The 22,643-nt window shown below is 41.3% G+C and overlaps 1 protein-coding gene and 1 pseudogene across 1 annotated transcript; both read right to left on the reverse strand.

Annotated features, from left to right (window-relative positions):
* Positions 1-4,169: 4,169 nt before the first annotated feature.
* LOC136489734 (uncharacterized) lies at positions 4,170-22,643 on the reverse strand (annotated as a pseudogene).
* LOC136485782 (uncharacterized) lies at positions 17,184-21,410 on the reverse strand. The gene is made up of 5 exons (XM_066482619.1): positions 20,983-21,410; positions 20,792-20,893; positions 18,858-20,546; positions 18,471-18,704; positions 17,184-18,194 (listed from the first exon to the last, which is right to left on the reverse strand). The coding sequence occupies exons 1-5, from the start codon at positions 21,151-21,153 to the stop codon at positions 17,184-17,186; spliced, it is 3,207 nt and encodes a 1,068-aa protein (XP_066338716.1). The 5' UTR covers positions 21,154-21,410.

The following is a 22,643-nucleotide window of genomic DNA, read 5'->3' on the forward strand; positions in this document are numbered from 1 at the left end:
TTGCAAGGCACCACTTAATGTAGTTGAAATACCAGTAAGTTGTACTATATATACTTTTCCACATGTTTAATTACTATATCATACTTCAATTTACGTGTGAGATGATGAGAATAATCTTCTTCTCGTACAGTGGTGTTTGCGGCAGGAACCAGGTAATAACTTGTGTGGATACAACGTTTGTGAATTTATCACTGCATACATAAGAAGAACTTCTGAAGATGTCCTCAGAGTACGTATATATCAATTTTTTTATTTTTAAATGAATATATATATATATATATATATTAATACTTTTTCTTTTATTTCAAATGCAAGACTGAATGGTTGAAACGAAGGGTCATGCAAAAAGACCATCTGAAAGCAGTTCAAGAGTCAATAGCAGGATATCTTCTAGAAAAAGTGCTAAATCCCAACGGCGAGTTCTACTTTGATCCTAAGGAACTAATGATGTAAATTAAATGTTTATTGATATCGTTATTTTCGAGAACAAGATTATAAAAGTGTTGTATATATACATATATATATCTATAATATATATAGTTTCATACTTTATTCGAATATAATAATGCTCGAGATGAGAATTAGATGTAATTATATACGTGCCTGTATTTATATTAGCAGCGTAGAATACGTACATAAAAACATATTATATATTAAACAAATATGTGTAACTGAACTGAAAACAAATTAAACAAAAAAAAAGAAAAAGAAAAGGAACCTTTAGTCCCGGTTGGGGTTACCGACCGGGACTAAAGGGTGCGGCCAGGTTTGCTCGGCTGGAGGGCCTTTAGTCATAGTTGGTAACACCAACCGGGACTAAAGGTCCCTCTTTAGTCCCGGTTCGATGACCTAGGACTGAAGGTTTCACCTTTAGTCCTAGGATCGTTGTCTCGGCGCGGTAACCGGGACTAAAGGCCGTTACCGCCCGGGACAACAAGTCCATTCTGTAGTAGTGTGTTCTCCTAAATTGTGCTTTGACCATTATATTATATTATATTATATTATATTATATTGTATTGTATTGTATTGTATTGTATTGTATTGTATTGTATTGTATTGTATTGTATTATATTATATTGTATTGTATTATATTATATTATATTATATTATTCAGGGTTATGAATTTATGATAATTGGACGGTATATTCAATTACAAATCTAAACATATCAAGTTTGTATTATAATAATTAAAAATTATTAGGTAAATTATTGGCTAAAGATTTAAGTTTGAATCTTTATATGTGTGTATGCCTTATGAAACAACATGGAAGGAGTATTTGACAAAACTCAGATCACATTACCGAGGGTTCCTGCTTATTGTTTTTTCTTCATATATCACTTTGTAAATGAACTTTTTTTTATCAAATTTTTGTAAATGAACTTTGCTGGCACCTTCCATGCAGTAACATGTTTTCTTAATGATGAATGGTTTTAATTTGAATGCCACCAGAGTATGGATGCATTGGCCTCTGATGAACAACGAATTTGAGTCAAAACATCAAGTCTGTTTAATAGTCGTGGAGTCTTTTCAAGTGTTAGCTGCTTACCTGTCTAAGTGGACAGAAGGCATCCTGATGAGATTGAACGAACTAAAAGGGTATATATTGTGCATCCATAGTTCAGTATGGGCTAGATGATGTACCTGCTAACGCCACTATATAGGGAACTCCACCCGTGTCATGTCAAGATTAAACTTGCAGCCTGTTCGCTCGCTCGTATACGATCGTGGATTATAAGCTGGAACAATAATTTTCTCTTCCACCAAACCAGCCAGCAGTAAATAATCCACAATTGTTTACGACGAAACGAACATGCTATAGATCTCCTTAGGTGCTACTTTTATGTCAAATTATTAGAAACCCGTGTGAGTTAACTGGCTGTGGTCAGGTCCGTGGCTTGGTAATCTTCATTTGGAATTGGAGATGTAGCCTTGGTTATGCCATGTCCTTTTCATTATTGCTACTTGTTAATATGCTTATCTATATCAGCTTTTGCACTGGATGATGTATATGTATTCTCTTGGCCATATATAGGTCACAAGGGTGGAGGAGAATCTTCAACGGCGGGGAAGGGGAAACAGCTTGAAAGTCCAGGGTCTTCACAGCCTTGAACGCCAAACTCAAGCCAGGGATCCAACGTAGGCGCTGCGAGAGCTCCTCCTGCATATGGCAGCAGCCCCAAGCAGCCGCACCCGCAAGTTCAGACTTTTCACAGCCTTCAACTCTAAGGGGGCGTTTGGTAGAGCTTCCGGGGCAGCTTCAGGAGCTGTTTTTCGGATCTCTCAACCAAACGCTCTTTTACCAAACTGCCGCAAAAACCGGCGACCGGAGCTCTTTTGCTCAGATAGAGCCGAAATATCTAGTTTCGCTCGGCTCTCGCTCGTTCGCGTGGCCCCACCACACGGCCATGGTCTAGATTGCCCCGGTACAGGGATGACCGCCGGCGCGGGGATTGGCGGAGCTGGGCGCATGCCGGCATGTGGAGGAGACAGGCAGATGCCGCCGCTGGACGGATGGGGATAGTCGTCGGCACGAGACGGAGGTAGTCGCTGGTGCGGGGAGGGCCGGTGGACGACGGCGCGTGGAGCGGAGAGGCAGACCTGATGTCGGCACATGGAAGGGAGAGGCGGACCTGACGGTGACTTGCGAAGGGCGGCACGGGCACTCGACGCGTGAAGGAGTCGAGGATAGAAGATAAGGTTGGGGGTTGTGCTGTGGAGATAAAAAAAAATAAGTGGGGTGGAGATTGTTTACAAAGGAAAAATAGAAAGAAAAAAGAAAAAAAGAAAGTAAGGGTATTAAAGACATTTCGTAGTTTCTCATCACCAGGTGAAGCTGTTTTGCCAAACGATAAAAAAACTAATTCAACTCTCTGAATGAATCTACTCCACAGATAAAGTCATAACTGAAACTGTTTTGACTGGAGCCGGAGCTCTACCAAACGGGCCATAAGTTCTAAGACAGGGATCCTACGGCGCTGGGAGACCTCCATATCAGCAGTCCCAAGCAGCCGCAAGTTCAGGGTTTTCACAGCCATCAACGACAAGTTCAAGGCCGGGATCCAACCTAGGCTCTGTGAGACCTCCATGGCAGCAGTCCCATGCATCCGCAAGTTCAGGGTTTTCACAGCCTTCAACGCCAAGTTACAAGTCAGGTATCCTACCTAGGCGCTGAGAGACCTCCTCCATGGCAGCAGTCCCAAGCAGCCGCACGTTCACGGTTTTCACAGCCTGCAGCGCCCAGACCTCAACCTCCTCCTCCTGCTCCTACACAGCAGCAGTCCTCATCATCGGATTCGGAACTCGGTTGGCAGACAGCAACAAGGAAAGGGAAGGTCAAGAGATATGATTGAGCAAGCGGCGGGTCGGATTCCCCCATCGTTATCTAATTAGTATTTTAATTTCTTTGAGATTGACATTGACTAGTGCTCATTGCTGACTGCCGGATCTTGGACTTATTTGGCTTGTCCAGTATTTCGGATCTTGGACTTATTTGGCTTGTCCAGCATTTGACATCTTGATGTTCAATCAAGAAACTTTCATGACTTTATCTTAAAAAAAACCACTATCATATGCAGCCTGAGTTGTCAATTTAACCCCATTTTATTGCTAGCATCATATCTGTCATTTGTTTGCATTTGGGGAAGTTGTCTAGAGTTTTAGGCCCCAGATACATTTGTCATTTGTTGTTTGGAAATGGGGAAGATGTCTATAGTTTTAGGCCCCATATACAGTCCAGAAAATCATGGGGCTTGCTGCACACTACACAATCATAAGACCACCAGAATGCAACGCAGCATGGACTAGTCTATGTCCAGAAGTTTGACAGTTATCAGATGTAAATGCACTCAGCCACCTGGTTAGTCGTTTCAAAGTTTGTTTTGATAACTGTGGTGCCCTTGGGGCAAATCTTGAAACACCTGGGCGAGTTGGCTAACACAGCATGTGCTATCAACATCCACATAGAGATTGTCATACATGCATTAACCAGGTTAATATAGGTTCCCAAAATTCTCCATGGAGAGGACACATTACAAAACAGACAACCAAAAGCGTAATGTCATCGGTGTCAGGGTTGAGCATCAAACAAGTTCTCTCAAACACACCGCCTCCCTCCTCACGAAAACAGACAGCACGAGTCTTCAAAATGTGCTGTCATCCATCCAGTAAATCACTTCTTCAATTTTGCTTCCAGACCAATATTCTGCATCACTCTCTCCTTTTTTGCCTCCTGCATCTTTTCACTTAGTTCCCAACTGCACAAAACAAAGCAGTCACAAGGCAATCAATGTTTGCATACATGAGATGTAAGAGTAGAAAACAAAACCCAGTTGGATAATTTCTACATTCCATGTCTTAATAATTGTCATATATTATTTTAGTATATACAAGTACAGTTAACAAATCAAGTAGTTGCATCTTCATTTAATTATTGAGAACAACTTTGGCGTTATAGATATGCAACTATATAACTTTTGACATTACTGAGATGCTTTGATCTGGTAACTGTCTCCATACTTTCAACTCCCACCCTTAAAGAACAGCCCGACTTCACCAGAACAAGGAAGTTCAGTTGGGGAAGCCGCCTACACACACTATTATGTTAGAGAGTAATGTATGTAACAATCACCTTAGGAGCATGACTGAATGTTTTTCAAAGTCATGGCCACTGCAGATTTCTGACAAGGTTTCTTGTTTCTATACATTCTTGATCCTGATTACCAATAGCCGTGGTAGAATTTCAACTATGGGTGTAGCCTCCCTAGCCCCTACTGTTTACCTATTCCTCTTTATATGTGTTGGTGAACGAGCTAAAAGATTTTTCTATCAGAAACAGTATGGAAATCAAGATGATTTGTTCATAATAAAGTAAAGATGTCAATATCATACAGCACATGCGCTTGGCTTTGGTACGTAGAGTTGGTTTGTAATGTATAGAGCTAATTTGGGTGAGGGACGCACATTGTTTTATACTGGTTGCTCTGGTTTTGGTTAGGATCCCAAACTAATATAGGCTTTCTGACCATAGAACAAAAACAGGTGAACATAAATTGGAGTCATGAGTAAACAAAGTCTGAACAGAACAACACTCTGTTCGCTAGCTTAATGGCTTAATGCATAGTATTGCATCGACTTTAAACCATGATAAGATTAGGTTACAGTTTCACCATGCCATTTTAGCTGAATAATCTGTTCATACCTCAACATGTCAAATCACTGGTATCAGATTGGCTACTTATTTAACTTAGCACAGAAATTGCATATGCTAAATACCTGGCCACCTACACCATCATGTTCTACTCATGTTTTTAAATGTAAACTAGACGCTGCTAAACACAACAATACTTCCTGCAGTGTGCTACAAACAAGGTGCAATAGCAAGAGACATAATATAACCTTGTGATGGCATTCTCACTCAAGAAAGAGGAGAAACTGCTGCGGATGAAGTTATGACCAAAGAAATTGTTCCTGCGGCCCCTTTTAGGAGGGTATCCTTCTTCTTCTTCTTCATTGATATAGAGGGCACTTGACTGCAGCTTCTTGTTCCTCATGTCGACCTCAATCATCCAGAAAAGGCTACGGTCCTCATCTTCCAGCAGGAAGCAGATGACATCTGGATCAACTAAGCTCACCATAGGAAAACTTGGTCCTAATAACACATAGTTTTTAATTAAAACACATTCATACTTGTTATTGATTTCAGCTATCAATTATAGAAGTCATTTTGTTCAAGATGGACCTAAAAGTCATACATGGATGTGGTTTAAAAAAGCAAACAGGCATAGTTAATGTTGAACGATCAAAATACCTTATTTTTTTGAACATTTGATACTTTGTATTTCGACTGGGAGCGAGGGAGTATTTATTTTTGTCTTTATTTACCAATAATCATCCTTCAAAAGTTGGCCAACCATAAGACTCGCACCCATGATCACGCATACACAATGAAAGACATGCTCAAAAGAGGAATATCTAGTCCATTCCTCCCTTCTGGGTTTCAAAACGATATTTACAAATCAACTGTAGATTAAACTTTAAGCAATCAGACTTCAAAAGGCAAATCTGACTCAAAAAAGGATATCAAGGACAGTAGGAACATAATCAGACTAATAATCACAAATCATGACAACCTGCTAACACCAATTCAAGCATTCATCAGCCATCAACTCTAATTTATAAACTATCTCCATCCTCAAATGAACAGCTATTTTTGAAATCACTCTGATGGTGTCTAAGCAGGACAATATGAGAAGCAGTGAGAATACAATGGGGCTTACCGGAGAATGGGGGAAGCGGTGGGATCCTGCGGTGGGCTCCTGCGGCGACGGCGAAGTCTCAAGGTTCTCTCCACAACCCTAGGGCGGTTTCGTGGGCGTGCTCGTGCCCGCGCTCGGTTTCGCGGCGGGGACAGGGGCGTGGGCCAGCCGGTGGCTGTGGCAGACTGGCCGGGCGGGGGGGAGGTCGACGGCCGGGCGGGCGGGCGGGGTGGGGAGGGAGGGGGCCGTGGAGTGGGGAGGGAGGGGGGGCGCGTGGGGGGGAGCTCGACGGCGGCGGGCGTGGGGAGCACGATGGAGTGGGGAGGGAGGAGGGCGCGTGGGGGGGAGCTCGACGGCGGCGCGAGGGGAGGGAGGTCGACGGCGGCGTGAGTGGGGAGGGAGTGGAGTGGGGAGGAATGGAGAAATGGCCAGAGCCGGCCCACGGCCTATCTATTTTGCGGCCTGTTTGCCGAGTGTCGGCCCGATACGACACTCGGCAACGTTTTTTTAAAAAAAAATTCCATCAGTTTGCCGAGTGTCGGCCGATGGCGCACTCGGTAAACTACTTAAAAATCCCTGTTCCCCCTTAAAAAATTCCATCAGTTTGCCGAGTGCCATCTATGCAGCACTCGGCAAACTTATTTCTATATTTCATGCTACCCTTTTCTTTCCTCTACTTAATTACTTTCCTCTATTTCATGTTTCACTAATTTCATGAAATGAACTTGCATTGCACTTTGTTAGGTGCACTCACAAATGTATATTTCAAGCTTGTACAAAAATTGGACTATTATTTCCTGTGTTTGTATATCACGCATATAAAATTCAATAATTGCGACGAAAGAATTAAAATTACGAAATGGCTCCGAAAAATTGCCAAAAATTCACAAGAAGCGATCTTTGTTCTCTATTATATATACAAAAAAAATTTGAAGTGAAACTCCAAATTGACATTCAAATTGTCTCCTCATCTTACCGGATCTTTCTGACATCTCAGAAACTTCTCCGGACATGATCCGATTTGTAAGCAACGTACGTGTCAACTTTGCCGAAACACTCTCAATTTTTTACCATAGCCTCCACGTATGATATCATGACAACTCGACGAATTTCATGATTTTCAGACTTCGTTTGTTTTTTATAGAATTTTTAGACGTTTCCGCCACGCGTTTCTGCTCATGTTTCGCGAACATAATGTTCGAGATTTCTGGTCTGGCCTTGGATACGGTATCAAAACAAACTCAGTGAAAAGAATATCATTTTTTATTCACTTTTTTCGGATATTCGAAGCACTTGCAGTTCAAATCCAAAAAATTACCGAAAATTCATTTGACTAAAATAAATTGATGAAATATAGTAAAATAACTCAGAAATGTACATTACTTGAACAGAGAGCAACAGGTATTGTAATACAACAGTCTAAAAAGTTTTGGGGGGGGGGGGGGCAAAATCAAAAAAAAAAAATGTTTGCCGAGTGTAAGATTCTGACACTCGGCATATAACAGCGTTTGCCGAGTGTCAAAAGGTGATACTCGGTATCGATGTGTGTTTGCCGAGTGTTGTATTTTGGCACTCGGCATATAGGATAACGGAGATCGACGGTGTTACTGGACATGAAGTTGCCGTGTGTCTATTTTTTGCCGAGTGTAGGCACTCGGTATAAACTGTTATGCCGTGAGTTTTATTTTTGCCGAGTGTCGGTTGTGGGACACTCGGCAAACACCATGTTTGCCGAGTGCCCGAAATCGTGCCCATGGCAAAGGTGGGGACACTCGGCAAATTAGGTGTTTCCGGTAGTGAGAGGAGAGGTTGATCTTCATGTCTCATGTCTGGAGGGATCTGCAGCCTCTTAATGCTCCACTGAATTGGAATGGCAGCCGCAGGAGGCGGATGGTGCAGCAGGCAGAGGTGGACCTCCGTGCGGAAACGATGCGTGAGATCTGCCACCGTGAACTCGCCTTCGTCACCGTGGCACAGGATGCCCATCTGTTTGTCCAACATGATGCGCTGCTGCTGGATCCGGTATGGTTGGAAGAACTTATCAGACTTGGGGTCGGTGTGGCCACTACTACAGAATGGACCTGTTGTCCCGGGCGGTAACAGCCTTTAGTCCCGGTTACCGCGCCGGGACAACGATCCCGGGACTAAAGGTGGAACCTTCAGTCCCGGGTCATCGAGCCGGGATTAAAGAGGGACCTTTAGTCCCGGTTGGTAACACCAACCGGGACTAAAGGCCCTCCAGCCGAGCGAACCTGGCGCACCCTTTAGTCCCGGTTGGGGTTACCAACCGGGACTAATGGTTCACCCTTTAGTCCCGGTTGGTAACCCCAACCGGGACTAACGGTTCCTTTTCTTTTTCTTTTTTTTTTTGTTTAATTTGTTTTCAGTTCAGTTACACGTATTTGTTTAATATATAATATGTTTTTATGTACGTATTCTACGTTGCTAATATAAATACACGCATGCATATAATTACATCTAATTCTCATCTTGAGCATTATTATATTCGAATAAAGTATGAAACTATATATATTATAGATATATATATATATGTGTATATACAACACTTTCATAATCTTGTTCTCGAAAATAACGATATCAATAAACATTTAATTTACATCATTTATTCCTTAAGATCAAAGTAGAACTCGCCCTTGGGATTTAGCACTTTTTCTAGAAGATATCCTGCTATTGACTCTTGAACTGCTTTCAGATGGTCTTTTTGCATGACCCTTCGTTTCAACCATTCAGTCTTGCATTTGAAATAAAAGGAAAAGTATTAATACACATATATGTATATATATTCTTTTAAAAATAAATAAATATTGATATATACGTACTCTGAGGACATCTTCAGGAGTTCTTCTTATGTGCGCAGTGATAAATTCACAAACGTAGTATCCACACAAGTTATTACCTGGTTCCTGCCGCAAACACCACTGTACGAGAAGAAGATTATTCTCATCATCTCACACGTAAATTGAAGTACGATATAGTAATTAAACACGTGGGGAAGTGTATATAGTACAACTTACTGGTATTTCAACTACATTAAGTGGTGCCTTGCAATCCTTGCGATGTTGCCGAATAAACTCTTTCCAAACCCTGTGCGACCAATAATGTACGATCGTTAATAAATTATGGCAAAGTCTATTCAATAATAGTTGTGCGCGAGAGATCGAAATTACCCCTGGATAATATCTATCATATCTTGGTATAGTGCCCGTTCTTTTCTCAACGAGTCAAAGATTAGTAACCGACTTGAGTTTAACTCAATGACAATGAGTATCCAGTGAAAACTGCATTGGTTTATACACACACGTACATGCATATAAGTTGTATTGATATTACATAAAATGTGTAGACTACATTATTATTAACACTTACTCAAAGTTGTACGGGAAAAGTATTATTGTCTTGTCGTGCTGCTTCACGAAGAACTTCATGATATTCCTCTGTGCTTCAGATACCCAGTGGTCCTTGACAATAATATCGGTTTTGAATACGATATAAGGATCAATGAAGCCAACACTGGTGTCTTGTATTCTTTGGAGCTCTGACATCTGGAATCTATATATAAATATAAGTTACATGTGAGGATAATTATATACACGTACGCATGGAAGTGAGTTTATTAAATAAAAGTAAGAATCACTTACAAACAAAAGGAGCTCATGATTGATTTGTCCAGAGCGTCCAAGTGGAATAGTTGATGCAATTCTTCGAAACTAATATGTAAGATGTCATCGCCACGGAAGTAATGATGGTCTCTAAATCTAACAAAGATCCACTGCTCACCCCTGCCACACGCCTGCATGTACCACTTGTTGAGCAAGTACATTTGCGTACCCAATTCATTCAGAGCCGCAGGGTTGTACAGACTTTTGCCATATTTATAAGTCTTCCAGGTATCAACTTCCAGGTTCTGGATTGGAGCTTTGCCCGTCAATTGATCCAAGGTTAAACCAGTATCTTTAAAAAAAGCATTAAGGGCTTGAACCGACACTTCTCTAGAGTTGTCTGGTCGATAGACTTCTATGTTGGAACCATATTCATTAGCAACAACAAGATTTTGCATTGGTTGCTTCTGTTGTCCGAGCTGTGGGACATCCTTCCCTGATGCTCTTTTCCTTTTCTTATCTGCATCATGTGACTTCACGAGGGAGCGGTCATAGTCTGATAGTGGCGAAGGCTTACGAAGTTCAATCATCTTTTTCTTGTGAGCATCGACCTTCTGCCTCAGCACATCTCGTGGTATGTAAAAGTACGGCTTCTCCTTAAGCTTTGCTTGACTCTTGTTTTTGATATCTATAAAAAAATCTTTTACTTTTTTGTCTTCTTCAGCTGCTATTTGCTCATCAGTCTTTTCAGGAAGTATTTCTTGAGAAATAACTCTTTTTCTTGGGGTCTTCTTTGCCGCCGGGACCTTAGACGTCTTTGTAGTGCGTCGCTGTGGAGGGGGTGGGGGCGGTGTTGGAGATCAGCGTGGAGGCGATGAGGCCAGTGTTGGTGGAGACCGGCGTGGAGACGTTGGAGATCGTTGTGGAGGCGGTGGGGCCGGTGTAGGAGTTGGAGATCGTTGTGGAGGCGATGGGGCCGGTGTAGGAGTTGGAGATCGTTGTGGAGGCGATGGGGCCGGTGTAGGAGTTGGCGATCGCCGTGGGGATGAAGTCGTCTCGCCCCCCGCGACGCTGTGATGAGATGGGGAATGAATGATTAGGCTAGGCTGGGGAGAGACCCTGCTATAAAAACAATTTGTGTGTCAATTATTTTTGAAGCCAATAGAAAATTAATGGAAAATAATATTTCATTCACTTTCATTCGTACCTAGGGTGAGGTAGGGGAAGCGGTGGCGCCCCAGGAATGATGATGAAGCGTTTGCGCCATTGAATAAATGTCTTCTCTGTTTCTCCTAGTGTCTTCTCCCCATCACCGCCTTCAATGTCAAGAGGAACATTGCTGTAACCTTTGAGCACTCTATCGACCGAGACGCTAGCATATCCAGGTTGAATAACTGACCCATGGATTCTTGGTGTCTTCGTTCGGTCTATTGGAGATACAACCCCGACAGCCACCATGATTGATGCATTACGATCTGGAATGTGCAGCTCACATTTTGTTAGAGGCTCGGTAATGTCATCAATAGGGAAGCGCAACCCAGCGTCATCTTGAATAACTGGCAGCTCCGTAGAAGCACAACTGCTTTTCATCTGACCAACGGGGCTAATGGTGACTCCCGGCGTTGATTGCGATTGCATTTGACTCATTGCTAGCTGCACTTGCCTCTTGATCTCCTCCTGCATTCTTGCCTCAAGAGATTTTTCTCGTTCACGTGATTCAAGCAATGCTTGTCGTGACTCATCAACAAATTGCTCCAATGCACGAATTCGTTCTGCCTCCTCATCCTTCTTTCTCTGGCGGCTTCTGTAGGTATCCTTGTCTGCTGGGAATGCGTGTAGCCACGGAACCGCCCCATAGCCTCTTGTTCGACCACCGTGTTCGGGATTCTCTAGGGCATATGTCAATTCATCCTTCTCTCTGTTGGGCTTGAAAACACCACTATCAGCTTCTTCCCTAGCACGAGCTAGTCTCTGTGTTGCTCTCTCAATTTTTTGGCCGAAAATTAGCTTGCCAGTGTCTGGGTCTAGGCTTCCCCCATGAGCGTAGAACCAATTCTTCGCGCGTTGAGGCCAGTTCTTTTCTATTGTTTCAGGTATGATTCCCTTGGCAGTAATCTCTGCTTCTAGGTTCTGCCACTTGGGAATAGCACTCCTATAACCACCTGATCCCATGCGATGATGGTATTGCTTCTGTCGGGCATTCTGCCGATTCCTCATCACACGTTCCTCACTGTCTTGAGATGTCTTGTATTCTACGAAGGCATCCCAATGGGACTCCAACTTGACAAACGCCTTAGCATTGAAATTCGGCGTAGCATTCTTCAAGATAAACTTTTTATACAATGTCTTCTTCCAACTCTGGAACAATGTTGCCATCTTCTTCATTGTCCAATCCCTCACTAGCTCCTTCAAAGCATCATCTGCTTGTAATGTGAAATGCTGAGTGATATCTCTCCAAGCTAGGTTCTTATCACGATCAGATACAAAACTAACATTAGGAGTGGATATCTTCTGCTTCCATTCACGAGCACTAACTGGGATCCTATCCCTTACAATGAACCCACATTGATTGACATATGTCTGAGCATGTGGTCCCAATGGTTTGCCGGTGTCGGTGTCGAATTCTGATATTATGAAACGGCCCTCTAATGGCTTTTTTGGCCCTCGGACTTTCCTACTTTTGTCGGTGGTTGATGTAGATCCAGAGACCGGCTACATGAGTAGAAACACAACGATTAACAACAAATATACGTACGCATGCATCTATAAGAGATGATAGATAATCGAATATACCTCGCCAGTATTTTCTTGCGCGACAATTTGTTGATCTTCAACCACCGGCATATTCAGGATATCCTCATAATCAGCAAAGTACTGACTCGTGTCATCTACATCCACATTGGTGCCGGCGTTGATAATATCCGCCATTATGTCATCACTCAAGTTATCATCCGGAGTAGCCATTTGTATCTTCAAGATAACACATAGATAGAATTATTATGGTACATAACATAAGTACATGTGATAACACATATAGAATTACTAAATCCAATTAAGTACATGTAAATAAGTACATGGAAATAAGTACATGGAAATAAGTACATGTATATATATACACATAGAATGATACAATATATTTTCTCTCTCTCTCAACACATAGAAATAAGTGCATATGTCTATATCTCTAGATATGCATGTGATAACACATTGAATGTCTCTCTAGATACAATTTTCTCTCTCTCTCAACACATGAAAATAAGTACATGTATATATACATATAGAAATAATTAAGTACATATGTATACCATATAGAATCTCTCTCTAGATATATATAGAGAGATAGAATATATAATTACTAAATCCAATTAAATAAATCCAACATGAAATTAGATAAACTAGTAATAGATAATACATTTTAAAAAATCTAACTAACTAAAAAATTACCTAAAAAACTAACATATATCACCTAACAATCTAACTAACATATATCAATTATCTAATAAATCTAACTAACTAAAAATCTAACTAACATATATCAATTATCTAATAAATCTAACTAACTAAAAAATCTAACTAACATATATCAAAAACTATCTAAAAAACTAACTAAAAAACTAAATAACTACTAAATATTGTTTATTAGTATTATCTAAAAAAACAATGAAAAATCCAACATTATAACGACGGCAGTGAGGCCGGGCGGGCGGGCGAGTTCGACGACGAGGCCGGGCGGGCGGGGCTCGACGACGGTAGACGAGGCCGGGCGGGCGAGGCTCGACGACGGCAGCCGATCGAGAGCGCAGTAGAGAGATCGAGTTCGACGGCGGTGGGCGCGCGGGAAGCCTCGGCGACGGAGGGTGGGATCGGGTGCAGCGGCGGAGACGGGATGCGGCGCGATGCGGGCCGGGAGAATGGCGCGGCCGGGTGGGGGTAGACGACGACGGCGGCGCGGCAGGACGAGCTTGACGACGGCGGATGGCGCGGCCGAGACGAGATCGAAGATGAACAGAACAGACGTTCGATATATATAGGCCGGGACCCTTTAGTCCCGGCTAGTAACACCAACCGGGACTAAAAACCCTTTAGTCCCGGCTGGTATTACCAGCCGGGACTAAAGGCCCAACCCTTTAGTCCCGGCTCGCCTTACAAGCCGGGACTAAAGGCTTTTAGTCCCGGTTGGTTTGACCAGCCGGGACTAAAGGTATTTTTGGGCGCGCAACGAAATTGCCGCCCACCCTTTAGTCCCGGTTCTTGGTCTGGGCTGGGACTGAAGGCCTAAAAGTTTTGGCAACCCGCCAGCGTAATTGGAAAGGCCTAGGATTTTGATTTTGTTTAATACTAGGTTAAACAATTAATTCCATATCAACTTCAATACTTTGCAATATTTATTTTAAAAAATACTATTGATTAACTAATTATTTATTGTAAATAGGAAAATTTTGTAACCTAAAGTTTTTAATTTCTTTTATGAATATAGAATATAAATGTTACTAATACTAAGTATTTTGTTAATGCAAAAATATATTTGTAACTTAAAATTAATAAAACTAATATTATTCGATAGGAAATTTATTATCACATTATTGTAACGTCAATGTTTCAATTTTTTCTCGGTTTTTGACCAAAATTGACAGGAAATTTTTGTTAAACCTATAAAAATAAAGAAAATATAGTATTTTTTGTTGTACAACTTTTTCAAATGAAAAAATGGCCTATATAAGGATTGTTGTTTTTTCAATTCGACCAAAATTAACAAACTTGGTATTCAAAACTTTTCAATTCGAAGTCATTTAGAGTCCATAATACTAGGGTCAAAGTGTTGTTTTTTCATTTGACCAAATTTGACTTGGTCAAACTTGCTCAAATGAGACACTAAATGACCTCAGATGAAAAAACTCTGAATACCAAGTTTGATCATCTCAGCAAGATCTACAATTGTTACATAGATCATTTTCCCATTTGAGAAATTTTTATCAAACACTAGTCACAATTTTCCTTATCTCTTATAGACTTCTAAAACTATGTCACACACTTGTGAAAATTGAACTACATTTTGTTCAAGCTTTCTCAAATGAAAAAATGGTCTATATAAGGATTGTAGATATTGATGATATGAACAAACTTGGTATTCAAAACTTTTCAATTTTAGACAATCTAGGGTTCCGAAAACTAGTTTGTAGGCGTCGAAATTTAAAAATCATAAATTTGAACCGTCCAAACTTTCTCAAATGGAAAGTTGACCAAAACAACAATTGTAGATCTTTTTGAGTTTAACAAACTTGGTATTCAAAACTTTTCAATTCGAAGTCATTTAGAGTCCATAATACTAGGGTCAAAGTGTTGTTTTTTCATTTGACCAAATTTGACTTGGTCAAACTTGCTCAAATGAGACACTAAATGACCTCAGATGAAAAAACTCTGAATACCAAGTTTGATCATCTCAGCAAGATCTACAATTGTTACATAGATCATTTTCCCATTTGAGAAATTTTTATCAAACACTAGTCACAATTTTCCTTATCTCTTATAGACTTCTAAAACTATGTCACACACTTGTGAAAATTGAACTACATTTTGTTCAAGCTTTCTCAAATGAAAAAATGGTCTATATAAGGATTGTAGATATTGATGATATGAACAAACTTGGTATTCAAAACTTTTCAATTTTAGACAATCTAGGGTTCCGAAAACTAGTTTGTAGGCGTCGAAATTTAAAAATCATAAATTTGAACCGTCCAAACTTTCTCAAATGGAAAGTTGACCAAAACAACAATTGTAGATCTTTTTGAGTTTAACAAACTTGGTATTCAAAACTTTTCAATTCGAAGTCATTTAGAGTCCATAATACTAGGGTCAAAGTGTTGTTTTTTCATTTGACCAAATTTGACTTGGTCAAACTTGCTCAAATGAGACACTAAATGACCTCAGATGAAAAAACTCTGAATACCAAGTTTGATCATCTCAGCAAGATCTACAATTGTTACATAGATCATTTTCCCATTTGAGAAATTTTTATCAAACACTAGTCACAATTTTCCTTATCTCTTATAGACTTCTAAAACTATGTCACACACTTGTGAAAATTGAACTACATTTTGTTCAAGCTTTCTCAAATGAAAAAATGGTCTATATAAGGATTGTAGATATTGATGATATGAACAAACTTGGTATTCAAAACTTTTCAATTTTAGACAATCTAGGGTTCCGAAAACTAGTTTGTAGGCGTCGAAATTTAAAAATCATAAATTTGAACCGTCCAAACTTTCTCAAATGGAAAGTTGACCAAAACAACAATTGTAGATCTTTTTGAGTTTAACAAACTTGGTATTCAAAACTTTTCAATTCGAAGTCATTTAGAGTCCATAATACTAGGGTCAAAGTGTTGTTTTTTCATTTGACCAAATTTGACTTGGTCAAACTTGCTCAAATGAGACACTAAATGACCTCAGATGAAAAAACTCTGAATACCAAGTTTGATCATCTCAGCAAGATCTACAATTGTTACATAGATCATTTTCCCATTTGAGAAATTTTTATCAAACACTAGTCACAATTTTCCTTATCTCTTATAGACTTCTAAAACTATGTCACACACTTGTGAAAATTGAACTACATTTTGTTCAAGCTTTCTCAAATGAAAAAATGGTCTATATAAGGATTGTAGATATTGATGATATGAACAAACTTGGTATTCAAAACTTTTCAATTTTAGACAATCTAGGGTTCCGAAAACTAGTTTGTAGGCGTCGAAATTTAAAAATCATAAATTTGAACCGTCCAAACTTTCTCAAATGGAAAGTTGACCAAAACAACAATTGTAGATCTTTTTGAGTTTAACAAACTTGGTATTCAAAACTTTTCAATTCGAAGTCATTTAGAGTCCATAATACTAGGGTCAAAGTGTTGTTTTTTCATTTGACCAAATTTGACTTGGTCAAACTTGCTCAAATGAGACACTAAATGACCTCAGATGAAAAAACTCTGAATACCAAGTTTGATCATCTCAGCAAGATCTACAATTGTTACATAGATCATTTTCCCATTTGAGAAATTTTTATCAAACACTAGTCACAATTTTCCTTATCTCTTATAGACTTCTAAAACTATGTCACACACTTGTGAAAATTGAACTACATTTTGTTCAAGCTTTCTCAAATGAAAAAATGGTCTATATAAGGATTGTAGATATTGATGATATGAACAAACTTGGTATTCAAAACTTTTCAATTTTAGACAATCTAGGGTTCCGAAAACATATTACATAATATCCGTCTCTAAAACATAATATATTAAACATGCATCGTTGTATCATGCGGGCACAACAGTGAATTTCTTCTTGACGTATGACCCTTGGTTATGATCTTGTCGTAACCATGGAGTGTCTTCATCATTTAACATGATGCTTGGATCTTTCTTCACTATGAAGGGTGGAATTCGGACATTTCTTTCGTAATCTTCTGACATGTCTGACTTGTCTTCAATTCCTACTATATTTATTTTCCCAGAAAGAATTATGTGGCGCTTTGGCTCATTGATCATTGAGTTGATGTCTTCGTTTTTTCCTCTCTTTGATTTTGTAGACATGTCTTTCACATAGAACACCTGACTCACATCGGCAGCAAGGACGAATGGTTCCTCTTTGTATCCAATATTGTTGAGGTCCACTGTTGTCATTCCATACTCTTTGTCGACTGTTACCCCTCCTCCGGTCAGCTTCACCCATTGGCACCGGAACAAAGGGACTTTAAAATTAGGTGCGTAGTCTAGTTCCCATATCTCTTCTATGCGGCCATAATATGTTTGTATATTCCCATTTGGATCTGTGCCATCTATGCGAACACCACTATTTTGATTGGTGCTCCTTTTATCTTGGGCAACTGTGTAAAATGTATTCCCATTTATCTCGTACCCTTGGTATGTGAGGATATGCCACGATGGCTGCCTAGCCAACAAATACAGTTGCTCATCAATATTGTCATCGCCTTGACATTCTTTTCGCAACCAACCACTGAAACTTTTCATGTGCTGACGCATAATCCAAGCTTCAGTCTTCCCTGGAAACTTGGATCGTAAGAACTCCTTATGTATCTCGATGTACGGATGCACCAATGACGAGTTCTGAAGAACTGTGTAGTGTGCTTTATTGAAATAATCGTCTTCCATGCCAATATATGTTTTCTTCCCTAAAGTTCCTTTACCACTGAGTCTCCCCTCATGTCGTGATTCGGGAACGCCAATCGGAGCAATGTCAGGAATAAAGTCAACACAGAACTCAATGACCTCCTCTGTTCCATAGCCCTGGGCGATGCTTCCTTCAGGCTTAGAACGGACTTTCACATATTTCTTCAAGACTCCCATAAACCTCTCGAAGGGGAACATGTTATGTAAGAACACAGGTCCAAGAATACTAATCTCCTTCACCAAATGAACTAGGATGTGTGTCATGATATTAAAGAAGGATGGAGGGAACACCAACTCAAAGCTGACAAGACATTGAACCACATCGTTCTGTAGAGTAGCTAGTTCCACTGGATTGATTGCCTTCTGAGAAATTGCATTGAGAAATGCACATAGCTTCACGGTGGCTAGACGTACATGTGGAGGTAGAATTCCTCTTAAAGCAACTGGAAGCAATTGCGTCATAAGCACGTGGCAGTCGTGGGACTTTAAGTTTAGGAATTTTTTATCTGGCACATTTATTATACCCTTTATATTGGAGGAGAATCCCGATGGGACCTTGATGCTGCTTAGACATTCGAACATGCTGTCCCTCTCTTCTTTGCTAAGCGTGTAGCTAGCAGGACTTAAGTAATGACGTCCATCACCTGTCTTCTCTGGATGAAGGTTGTCTCGTTCTTTCATGCACTGCAAGTCCTGGCGTGCTTCAAGTGAATCCTTTGGCTTCCCGTACACACCCATGAATCCTAACAGGTTCACACAAAGATTCTTTGTCAGGTGCATCACGTCGATTGCGTTGCGGACCTCTAGGACTTGCCAATAGGGTAGCTCCCAAAAGATGGACTTCTTCTTCCACATGGGTGCATGTCCATTAGCATCTTTGGGAACAGATTCACTGCCTTGTCCCTTTCCAAATACTACTTTCACATCCTTGACCATTGCGAGTACATCTTCCCTGGTTCGGTTATGAGGCTTCTTCCGGTGGTCTGGCTTACCTTTAAAATGCTTCCCTTTCTTTCTTACTTGGTGGTTCAAAGGAAGGAATCGACGATGGCCAAGGTACACGACCTTTCGACATCTTTTCAAATATATACTGTCAAGGTCATCAAAACAATGTGTGCATGCATTATATCCTTTGTTTGTCTGACCTGAAAGATTACTTAAAGCAGGCCAATCATTGATGGTTACGAACAACATTGCTCGTAGGTCAAAGTGTTCTTGTTTGTACTCATCCCAGACACGTACACCTGGTTTGTTCCATAAAACTAGAAGTTCTTCAACTAATGGCTTCAGATATACATCAATATCGTTGCCAGGTTGCCTCGGACCTTGGATGAGGATCGGCATCATAATGAACTTCCGCTTCATGCATAACCATGGAGGAAGGTTGTAGATACATAGAGTAACTGGCCAAGTGCTATGACTAGTGCTCTGCTGTCCAAAAGGATTCATACCATCTGTACTTAAGGCGAACCTTAAGTTTCTAACCTCATTTGCAAACTCTGAAAATTCTCTATCTATTGCTCTCCACTGGGACCCATCAGCTGGGTGTCTCAGCATATTGTCTACCTTACGGTCTTCTTTATACCACCGCAACAACTTTGCGTGGTCTTTATTTCTGAACAAACGTTTTAAGCGTGGTATTATAGGAGCATACCACATAACCTTGGCAGGGATTTTCTTTCTAGGACGTTGTTCACCCTCGACGTCACCAGGATCATCGCGCCTGATCTTATACCGCGATGCTTTACATACCGGGCATTCATCCAAATTCTCGTATTCATTGCCATGGTAGAGGATACAGTCATTAGGACATGCATGTATCTTCTGGATTTTTAATCCCAAAGGGCAGACAACCTTTTTTGCTTCGTACGTAGTGGTGGGCAATTCATTTGGCTTCGGAAGCATCTTCTTTATGAGGTTTAATAAATTCCCAAATGCCTTATCGGATACACCATTCTTTGCCTTCCACTGTAGCAATTCCAGTGTTGTACCCAGCTTTTTTTGCCCCTCTTCGGCCATCGGGTATAGCAACTTCCTATGATCCTCAAGCATGCGCTCCAACTTAACTTTCTCTTTTTCACTTTCCCATTCTTGTTGTGCATCACGAATGGCATCGCCAAGAGCATCACCGAGATCATCTTCTACCGCTACCTCTTCTTCATCTCCCCCCATTGTAGTATCATCAAAGGCACCATACTGAGCAATAATATCATCAATGTCTAAATCTTCTCCTTCACCTTCTTCCATCATGACCCCGCTTTCTCCATGCTTAGTCCAACATATATAGTTTGACATGAAACCTGACTTAAGCAAATGTGAATGAAGACTCATTGAGCTTGAATATTCCTTTAAATTCTTACATAGGGCACATGGACAGCATATGAAACCATCCCGCTTATTTGCCTCGGCCACACCTAAGAAATAGTGCAAGCCCTCTATAAAGTCTTGGGAGCGACGATCGGCATTGTACATCCAATGGCGTGACATAATCTGTATTATACGACAAATTATGAGAACCTTGAACATAATTAAGTATTTTATTACACAACATAAATGACACACACACGGTTGATTAATTAACTAAGCCTGGCTACAACGTAAGCAATCCCAACTATCACTAAACAAACTAAAACTACAATGCACTTCAGTAACATAATTATTTTGTGATCGTACGCAACTAAAACAGACAAATCATTCTTCTGTTGAATATCAATAAGCTTCTCCTGCTGGCTCACTGCCTCATCAGCAGCATCCGCTACCTCAAGCGCACCCAAATTCTGCACGTATGTAGCATAATCTTCCTCCCAGTACCAACCATCGCATCCATTGCCCTCCCACTGAAATTAAAGCCAAAAAATATTTAGTCAAAAATATTCAAGAAAAGCAGGTCAATTAGCCATAATTATAAAATGCGTAAGAAACTCACATCGCGATCCGGGCACTTGTAGAAAACACGACCCTTGTTGGGTCCCTGTCTCTTGACTCGGTACTCCATCACAATCTTCTGCTTACACTTGCCGCAGATAATGAGAGGGAGTTCTGGCCTCAGTCGTTTCGCAACCGAACGAGAGGCCGAGGATCCAGTAACAGTTGTCATCTACTTTCTATACTTATTTTTGCAAACTAGTGTAAATTTCATATTTTCAAATATCCATCAAATTATAGCTCAAAAACATGTTTCAATAAATAACCATCCGTACTAGTTGACCTTGCTTACGTGATCATCTCGACGAGCATTTCTCCACCGGACGGCACCGTACTTGGCCAAGGAAGAGCTCCGATTCTACGAGAAAGGGAACACGGTCTTCCACGACCGTTGCCGCTCTCCCTCGTAGAATCAAAGCTCCTCCTTGACGTCCGTTACCGCTCGGCAGAGAACATGCTCGCCGACATGAACACGGTCCGCAAGTTCAGCTAGTACGGATTTTCTACAATTTTCTAACAATTTTCTAAGTTTTTCATTTCATGGAAAAATTAATTCTAAGATCACGTAAGCCACCGGGGACGAGAATGGCGCGTGCTCCAGCGAGGACGAGCGAGGCGTGATTTTGATGAACTAATTTAACTTTTGTTTATCCAAACATATATGCAAATCATCATGTGATTTTGAGCTAAAAATGACATATAAAATCATAATAAAGTCCAACATATAAAGTTACACATGCATCTACATCGCAAAATGAGATAAGCTACTGATAAAACATAAGAGGATTAAGTTTGTTACCTCCAAAATCGAAGAGCAACACCAATGGAGGGGGAGAGTGCAAGAACAACAGCAAGCTGAAGAACAGAGGCAGTGAGTTTGAATAATGGAATGGCTCGGGCTCGGGGAGGAAGAATTGAGCAGAATTATAGGCCGGGATAATTAGTCCCGGTTAGGGGACCAAACCGGGACTAAATATTAATCTTTATTCCCGGGGCATAACCCAAACCGGGACTAAAAGCTTTAGTCCCGGCTAGTATTACCAACCGGGACTAAAGGTAAACCTTTAGTCCCGGGGGCAAAAAATGCCGAGGCTAATGCTAAATTGGGACATCGTTCTAAAGTCTGTTCTCTAGTAGTGGGCCGCCGTCGAAGCAAGGGGGAAGCAGAGTCAGGGTTGCCGGTGACGACGACGAGCTGGAGTAGACGAAGTAGTCGACGGGGATGGAGCCAATGCTGCTCCACCACATAGGATCCTCGAAGGGGACACGCATCCTGAATAGGATGGAGTTGCGGTGGGCGGCGACGGCGGCGGGCTCCGCGAAATAGATCGCGGGCCTGCCTGTCCAGTGGATGTAGAGACGTGAGACCACGGGCGGGTCGGCGATCCTGAGGGAGGCGCGGACGGGGCGGCCGACGCAGTCGTGGGCGAGCGCCGAGGCCGTGGCGTCGTCTTCGACGACCCCGCAACGCCTCCTGCTGCTGCGGTGGACGATGCGGTCGAGGATCAGCCACCTGGGGACGCGCGGCGGCCGAGGCGAGGCAGAGGGCTTCCTCTGCTCCGGGGCGGACGACCTCGTCGGAGAAGGGGATAGCTTCCTCGCGCCGTTGCCGGACACGCGCGTCGAGGTGCGCTTCCTGATGCCGTTCTCCGCTTCATCCAT

This window comes from Miscanthus floridulus, chromosome 10, assembly GCF_019320115.1.
Source record: "Miscanthus floridulus cultivar M001 chromosome 10, ASM1932011v1, whole genome shotgun sequence".
NCBI lineage: Eukaryota > Viridiplantae > Streptophyta > Magnoliopsida > Poales > Poaceae > Miscanthus > Miscanthus floridulus.